General features: G+C 40.3%; 1 protein-coding gene across 3 annotated transcripts in view; it reads right to left on the bottom strand.

Annotated features, from left to right (window-relative positions):
* LOC112156334 (glucosidase 2 subunit beta) overlaps window positions 1-9,020 on the bottom strand; it is a 167,222-nt gene that overhangs the window by 136,625 nt on the left and 21,577 nt on the right. For all 3 annotated transcript variants that reach the window (XM_024288577.1, XM_036216544.1, XM_024288578.2), the window contains exon 8: window positions 6,331-6,409. In XM_024288577.1, the coding sequence (XP_024144345.1) occupies window positions 6,331-6,409 (79 nt within the window). The remainder of the gene's footprint in view (window positions 1-6,330; window positions 6,410-9,020) is intronic.

Raw genomic sequence — 9,020 nt, 5'->3', positions numbered from 1 at the left:
AAAAAAATCAGCAGCAGCAGTGTGATCCACACTCCCTAAATCTGAACCATTTTATGTTCTCTTTATCCTTTAACCACAGCAGAGTGAGTAAGTCATCTTAGAAAGAATTAGCTGACAGACGCAGAAAAATAAAAAATAAAAAAGACACACTCCGTCAAGATTTGTTGGAGCAGCAGAAAATGATGTCTCTTCACTTTGCTCTTTCCCACTCTTGCCTTTGACCTCCCACTGGTTCCATTAACTGCAGCGCCCAAGCAACCTTGAGCGCATCCAATCTTGACAGTTACATAACCACCAAAAAAAGAAGATTTGAGGCACAGAGGAAGGCAAATATTAAGAAGTGTCAGGCTAAAAACAAACACAACTCTGGAAGAAGGTACCACCCGGCTGGTCGGGCGCATCCTTTCATCTGAACATGACAGGAGGAAGCCCTTTTTTATTTTTATATTTATTTATTTGTACAAAACTTCACTAGTATGGCTGTCGTTTTGCATTAAACAACTCCAAAGCACTCCAGCCGAGAAGCAAAGAGGTGACATGTGTGATGGCAGGTGACGAATGAGTGGTAAAGGTGCCGACCAGCCCCCGCCGTTTGTATCCCTCTTTCCCAATCTGTCCAGTTATAGAGTATAGTTAAAGCAGACGTTTGGACTCCTGGAAGCATTTTTTTTTTCTTTGTGCCGCAGTCATATGACATGGCTTGATAAGTGTAAAAACAAACGTGGAATGAAAGCCTGCTGGGTAACATCATGTTCCCAAACAGTCGCTTAAGCAAGATCCTAAGCAGATATTAAACACTCGAGTGATGAAAGGACAAAGAAAAACACATTATGATCAGATATTTAATCTTATGAAACCCTCATACAAATAGAATTTTCTTTTTTTTTTGGTGGAAAACGATTATTTCTTTCATTTTTTGTAAGAAAAGAAAGAGATGGAGGAAAAACAACAGCAGAAAAAGCCCAGCCCATGACAAAACAAAGAGATTAAATGACCTGTGAATGTGACTTTCCATTAGCTCAATTTGGAGGGCTGCTGCCCCCTTCTGGACGCTGCCGGAACAACCTTTTTTTTTCCTCTTTGAGCCCCCTCGCTTGACTGAATCCCCAACAATCACAGCTGCAATGATATCTGCCTCACAGAGCTAACAAGCTGCTGTCACGCAACAAAAGGCAAAAGAGGGGCGTGGCTTAAAAAAAACATATTTACTGTGTATCCCTTGGATAAATGTTTTTTGCACACACAGGAAAAAGACGCACAATAGAAAAATAAAAAACAGAAGTGGTAACGCTCCCTCTGAGGTGAGACGAGGGTCAAATGTCAACCAGCTCAAACAGATGGCGTGAAGAGCCGGGGCTGAGCGTCTGACCTTCGTCGACGGTGACGGGGGCAGGGAGGGGAACGGCAGGCGCTCGGAGTTTGTTTCGGCGCCACGCACGTCAAAGGCAGCGCTGCTGCCAAGACGGGAGGGTGAGGTGGTGCCAGGACGGTTTGCTTTTGCAGGTGCTCGGGGACTCTGTGGGATGCTGTCAAGCTGTCAGCGTGACAGAAGAGTGTCAGAGGAGGATCAGCAGCTTTAGATGCTTTTTGAAGAAGCTGATTTTTATTTTTTTTATTTTTTAAGTGTCTTATAAAGATGCACTTCACTACTTATACTGCTTATGGAGCCGTTTTAGCTTCTTAAAAGTCATTTTTGGAAGTAAAGGTTATTAAAATGAAATTTGGAAGGATGTCAACACATCCTCTGCTGCTGTAGCCTTAAAGGGTAACCAAACAGGGCAGCTGGAGGCTGACTCCAAAATGCTTAAAAGCGGGCGGGGCTAATTGGGCCGGATTGAGTGACCAACGTGTGGCTTGGATCTATTATTGACAGTTAGGTTAGCTTTATGTAACGTACGTTGGGTCTTCAATATGGGGAGTGGTACATAGAAAAGTGATGCAAGTATCACCACAGAACTTTCTTAGGAGGTTGAGGACTTTTTTGCCTCCCCCTTCCCTTGAGACCGGCGCTCATGGTCCAGAACCATGGTCCAGAGGGTTTGCAGGTCCAAAATAAAAATAGCTAGCATCATAGCTAGCTATTTTTATTTTGGCTAATTTGGCCTCTACTCAAATTTTTTATGCTAACTTGGAGTTGAGCAAATATTTTAGCAATATGCTAACATTTTTGGCTAATTTGTTATCTACTAGATTTTTTTAGGCTAATTTAGATTCGCTTTTATTTTAGCAACATGTTAACATTTTCGGCTAATTTAACATTTAACTAATTGTATGCTGTGGAGCTAAGCTAACAATTTAGCAACGTGCTGATGTTTTCAGCTAATTTGTTATCTACTGAAGTTTTTTGGGATAATTTAGAATTTAGCTTCTGTTTTAGAACCAGGCTAACTTTTTTGACTAATTTCGTTTACTGAGGAATTTTAGGCCATTTAGGAGTTCAGCTAGTAACTGAGCAACGAGCTAGCTATTTTTATTTTGGCTAATTTGGCCTCTAATTAAATTTTTTATGCTAACTTGGAGTTAAGCTAATATTTTAGCAACATGCTAACATGTTTGGCTAATTTGTTATCTACTAGATTTTTTAGGCTAATTTGGTTTAGCTTTTATTTTGGCAACATGCTAACATTTTTGGCTGATTTAACTAACTGAGGTATTTTATGCTAAGGAGCTAGCTTTTTCGCTAATTTGGCCCCTACTAAAAGGAGAAAACGAACCCAAATGGCTCTTTTACTGTTAAAGTTTGCCGACCCCGGTCTAAATAAACTGAATTGCTGCCATGTGATTGGCTTGGTAGAAATGTGCATTACCAAGCAGTTGGACAGGTGTGCCCAAGAAAGTGGCCATTGATTATATATGTATGTACACATGCTTTTTCTTCTAGTCCATGTAGACACACTTATAAAAGTAGATTTCTCTTCAACTTTTCTTTCCTTCACACAAAAGTGCATAACAGCACAGGTCGTTTTTTTTTTTTTTTCTGGTTCCCCGTTTTTCTGATTTCAATCGGGGAATTTCTTTCGTTCTCCTTGTTCAAAAGGAAAAAAAAAAAAAACAGGCAATATTGTGAGTCCCACTCCGTTTCTGGTAGACTGAATACGAGGCTTTACAGGGAGGCGAGCTGGTAGAAGATGGATAAGTGAAATTCACCTCTGCACAGCTGTGTATTGCTTGAGAGAAGGCAATTTCCTGCAGCTGAGTTCTAAAGCACGATTCTGCAGTCTGGGCAAAGTCACACGTCGGTGGTCCTGACCATGTACCGTCCTGTAGCTAATGTCCAAAACAAAAAAATAAGAATAATTGTGGCCAAAAACCTTCAACGTGAAAATTGTAAGGTCGATTAACTTTCTCTTCATCTTCCAAGGCGCCGATACGATTGATGACTTAAATGTGGATGAGCCGACATTAAGAGCGGTTTTTAAAGGAACGGGGCGTAATGGCCGAACAGGGGAAGGAGAGCCACTTCACAATCTCCTTCTTCCCGTCCGAGCGCAGCGTTTCCCTTTGATCATCAAATTGTTCTCCTGAAAATCCGCTCCGTTCTCGAATTATCTGGGTCGCTGAAGTGGAAACGGAATTTTCCGAGGAGGCCAAAGCTTCTTAAAAGAAAGGGAAGAGAAGCGGAGGAACTAAACAGAATGATGTGAAAATAAATCAGATTGAAGAGCAAAATCAAACTGCGATCCCAATTCTTGTCCTTATTGAAGGTTTCAGACAACTGCACTCATGAGTTTGTTTTTTTATACAAGACAATGCCATTTTTTTTCCTCGTAAACAACAAGTAAGCAGCGACGCCGTTTTTAAAGCTGAAAAACATTTAAAATCATTAATGAGGATGTAACAATTCTTGCAAAGAGCACAACATGAGTTGAGTATGAAAGGATTTCTGATCATTGATTATTTCGATTGAATCCTTTCTATTAGTAGGAAAACAGACTGTTTGATGTAAGAGGCAAAAAAAAAACATACTTGGCCTTAAAATACCTTTAATTCATTGTGATAAGATAAAAAAAAAAGGAAAAAATTGAAATTGTGACTTTAAAACTGTGAATCGAATCAAATCGTGACTTGACTGAATCCTTATCACTGACAATTTCTGGTTCCAACATGGCGGTGTGAAACCATGGCGACTGAATCGACTTCCTTTGGTTGGAGACAGAAGTACGCCATTTTTTATTGGTCCATTTCTACAATACAGTCAATGGTTCAGTAATCATTACATTTCTACCAAGACACAAAAAACACATATTTGTATTTTTATGGAGCAGTTCAAAGTCCTATCTTCATACAACCCCTTCGTTTATTGTTTTTAAAATGAGGATTTAACAATAAAAAATCAAAAACCTTTAAAAACCAATTTAAGTTGGTATTGTTTCAGTAAATATTACATCCAGAACGACGTTTTGAGGCTATTCAACATACATTTTTATTTTATTTGTAAAGTCAGGCTGTTTTACATTGAAGAAAATTGTAACTGGTTTGCTTTCATTACCACCCCCTAGCTGTAGAACTGGTGAACTGACTCGGCTCCAATTCATTTTTGATTTAAATATCAGCCTCAAACATCAAGCCAAAAAGTTAATTCTTAAAACTTTTAGGCTATTTGACTTTTTTTTTTAGTTGATTTGATTATTTTGGTTATTTTCTTTGTTTTTCTCTCACAAACTTTACAATACTCAAATTGTATAGGTTTGCAGTTAATTGGCTGAAACATAAATTACTGAAAACTTTATAAACTATTTGAGTCAATTGCCGAGTTAAAACTGCTCCTTTCAAACTTCATTTGTGCGTTTTTTTTAAATTGTGGATATAGGAGAAGGGTTGAGAGGGTAGAAGAATAACAGAAATCTCAACCCTTAGCCATTTTGTTTACAGACAGAAATGTTGATATGTGCTGTCTGGTAAGAAGGAGCCTCAACATCTCCAAAGCGAAACCGACAGCCGCATTGTTGCGCACAGCAGCTTGAGGGGAAAATAAAAAAAATAAAAAAATAAAAAAAATCACTGTTGGGGAAACTGTCCTGTTCAGAATTCAAATGAGTTCAGAAAAAAAACCTGCTTGTACAAGCGCAACACTACACCGAGCCCAGGCAGGCAGTTTAACAAAACAAGAAACAAAACTCTTGGTATGAAACAGGAGGCTTGTAATTTCAATTCATCCTTGTACGCTGCCCTGATGTTATAAATACTAAACAGTGCATCAAATCCACTGCGGGAACAAATCTCCAATAGGACGCTGTGCTGACTCCAGCCAGAGCGAGATCCACCAACTACAGCTGGAACGTATTCATCCCTATTCGAAACACATTATCCTCCTAATGTACGGTTCACATACGTTTATAGGATGAATAAGATTGGAAATGCGTCAGAAAAACGAGTCCAACTGTGTGACAACACTTCAGTCATATAACAAGAAAAACACCTGATGGTGTTGGACGAGTATCATTTATATTTCTTATTGAGAGTTTTTGCTAAAGGTATATGGCATATGACAGAGCGACAGTGCAAACCCTTAAAAAAATGATCATGGAGGATAAATTAATATTGCATTTTGTATCCAGCTGGAACTGCCTGATACTAAGTCTTTCAAAAATCAGAATAGAGTTGGGAAATAAAAAACCCAAAACAGGATCAAACAGCATCAAAACACACTTGGCCAGCAAACACAGAACAAAGAACATTTACAAAGCACCACAATTCTTTAAAACAGGCTAAAGAATTTGACAATCTGAAAAAGGAAAATTCCAGCTTCAACCTGGAGCGGACATTGTTGCGGAAACTGTTCACCTGCTATTTTGCGCAGAAGAAGAAGAAGAAAAAGAAGAAGAAGCCCCTCCCTGCTTGTCAATTGTGAATACCATGTGCTAAATCAGGGGTGTCAGACTATATCCAACCCGCCAGATGGTTTAATCCGACCCAATCATAATGAGAAAAAAAATTTAAGATATTGACAGAAAAAAAGTAAGTTTCTAGCCTATTCCTCTGGCAAGTTGTGGTTGTTTTTTTTTAAAATGACCGCAATGTGCAATTCCGCCACTAGGGGAAGCAAAGGAAAAGAAATACTGGCATGACAAAAGATCAAGAAACAATTATAATCTACAATAAGTGATTAGGCTACTAGGTTGGTTGAGCCCCTTTTTTTCCAACTGAGAAAAAACATAACAAAGCTCTAGATAAGTTGACCAAAGGTTATTCTGCCATTATGTTACTGGTCCGGCCCACTTGAGATCAGACGGGTAGAATGTGACCCCTGAACCAAAATGAGTTTGACACCCCTGGAACATAGCATAAAACCAAAACTTGAAATAGAAAAAAAACAGAAAAACAACGTACCCCGGCCTCATCATCAGAGAGACGCCGCTCTTCACCGTGGACCGGCACCACTTCAGCCTTGACTTCATCCGGAGCAATACTGTCGGGGGTTACAAAATAAGCATATTAGTATTCCTCCCAGCTTTCTGATGAATATTAAAGGTTGATCTTATCACCATGCACTGAGAAGATCAAGGTCATCACCTGTTCCCCAGTTCTGTATCTCCACCAAAGAATTTTAATCTCACAGACTGTGAGGGGATTTAAAGATGTGATGGAAAGAAAATCTGAATTAATCGAGCGGCTTTTTGTTTACCCAAAGACGCCCGTTTTATATCAGTCTGTCGCTGTTTTTGGTGCAACATCTAAAGCGAATCCATGAGTCCTAATTTACAGCATGTGTATATAACAAGTATCGGACTAAAAAAACAAAACAAAACAAAGTTTCATACTATGTGACGCCAATTTCACTGTAAAAGAGCGGATCATCTTCAGTACGGTCTATTCTATCAACTAGAAAAACAGACCTTTAGATCTCGTTTTCAGTCATTTCTTTTTTCTGAGGGTCCAGCTAAACTGCCGCTGAGCTGAGATAATAACTGCGCGGCCAAATCAATTGGAGGAGTCCATCAAAAGGCGCTCGCCGACATACAAAACGAAAAAGCCGGTTTGGCCAGAGACGATCAATATGGAGAGTAAATAATTGACAGAAACAAAAGCTGGAATCAGTTTTTCTGAAGTGGCGTTACAAACTGTAGAAGACTGAGTTCATAAATCAGGTGTGAGGAATATTTTCTTCTTCCAGTAAGTGCTTTTTTTTTTACATGCATACTGCATCGCCAAAGCACCTTTCACTCTTCCGGAGGGGTGGGGGAGGCTTTACGAAGACAAGCCAGCAATGACAATTTGGGAATTCACAGATGCACACAGTGATAAATCCTGACAGAGGGGAGTGGATAAAAAGCACAACCTGTTCACGGGGCCTTTGGGAGGCTCCATCATGGCTCATTTCCTGAAACAGTTGGTGGACTCTATTTATAGGCCGGCATACTGGTACCAGTTAATCCTGCACTGGGCTGCCAACTGCCTGCCAGCTGGCTCAGTGGGTTGCACTTTTGTGCGGCAAGGAAGACCAGAAATCTACGTACATGATAAAAGTGCGGACCACGAACCCCCTCCACACACCTCTTCCGTTTAAAGTAAATGGTTTATTTAGCACTTTTCTTCCTTCCTAGAAGGCCTAAAGCGCTTTACTGTCATAGTCCCATTCGCCACATTGATGGCGGTTTGGCTGCCAAATACTGGCACCAACCTATAACCACCATGAGCAATGTGGGGTTCAGTATCTTGCCCAGGGACCTTTGTCACAAGGCCGGGCAAAGCGGGAAATGAACCTGTGATCTTCTAATCAGAGGTTGACCACTCTACCTCTGCACCAAGAACTATTGTTTTAATATGTTAGAACGCGGGTGTCCAACATTTTTTGCAAAGAGGGCCAGATTTGGAGAGGCAGAAGGGTCGAGGGGCCAACCAATCGGGCAGCATTCTTTAAACTGGTTTACTGTTGATAACTTTTTAAGTAGCATTTTATTGCAAAGTCATACTTTTTCTTTCTCTCCATGGAACACATACATCTAAATAAGATTTACAGAAATCACTTACAATTTGTCAATTTTTTTATATTGTTCATTCCCAGTTAGTGTGTCTCGTTTGGTTGCGTCTATTTGTTATGAATACAAAAATGTCCTTTAGCTAACCAATAATCAAGAAATCTTATACGAAAGGCGCCTTAAGCCCCGACCTGTCACACAGGCCAGACTTTGGACATGCTTGTCTTAGACAGGGGTGTCCAAAGTCAGGCCTCGAGGGCCAGCCTCCTGCCTTATCCACTGCTCATTACCTGGATCAAGTGTGTTTAGCCAATAAGGAGCTTCAATGTCAGGTTGGTTGGAAAACATGTAGGACACCGGCCCTTGAGGACAGACTTTGGACATAATTTTTTTAGACCCATGAAAAGTAGTGTGAAAAAGAAAACTATATTTGTTTTAAGCCTTGCCTTAGTTAAAACTATTCTTATGGGTGGATACAGGCTGTCTGCAGGGGAAAAATATCAAGAGGGACCTGGTTGAAGCCAAGATGGTGCCCAAACACAACATTAAACTCATTATTAGCCGGAAGCAGAAAAAACCTAACCTGGTTCTGGTGTTTCTTTACGAGAAGAGCATGAACTTTGTTCGAATTTCAGTCGAAGACTTCCGGCTAATGAGGTTCTTGTGCCATCTTGGGGCCATGTTGTTCTCTGCAGCTAGGTCCTCTTGACCTATTTAGGGCATGCTAGTGACTTACACGGTGTATCAAGGTTGTAGACCTCTAGCTTAAGGCATTTGAGAGCGGTCAGTTAGGATCCAATACTTGCACCTTATTAACAACTGGAGTGTGGTGTAAGGCACAGTACAACAGCAGCAACGCTATATCATAAGTGCATCTCACTTACATGTGCCTTACAAATACACGATAATACACTTACCCCGATACACAACAAACTCACCACGATACAAGATACACTAACCACGATGTGCGATACACGTTTAACTTACCACGACACAATTACTGCGATACTCAATACACTTATGTGACGTAAGTCACGTGACAATTGTATGTTCAAGTTTTATGACGCCCTTTGAGGTGGTCTTACGAGCCTCAAGGGAACT

This window comes from Oryzias melastigma, linkage group LG18 (assembly GCF_002922805.2).
Source record: "Oryzias melastigma strain HK-1 linkage group LG18, ASM292280v2, whole genome shotgun sequence".
In the NCBI taxonomy this organism is placed as follows: Eukaryota; Metazoa; Chordata; class Actinopteri; order Beloniformes; family Adrianichthyidae; genus Oryzias; species Oryzias melastigma.
The sequence above is the reverse complement of the archived record's forward strand: the minus strand, read 5'-3'. Positions and strand labels throughout refer to the sequence as shown.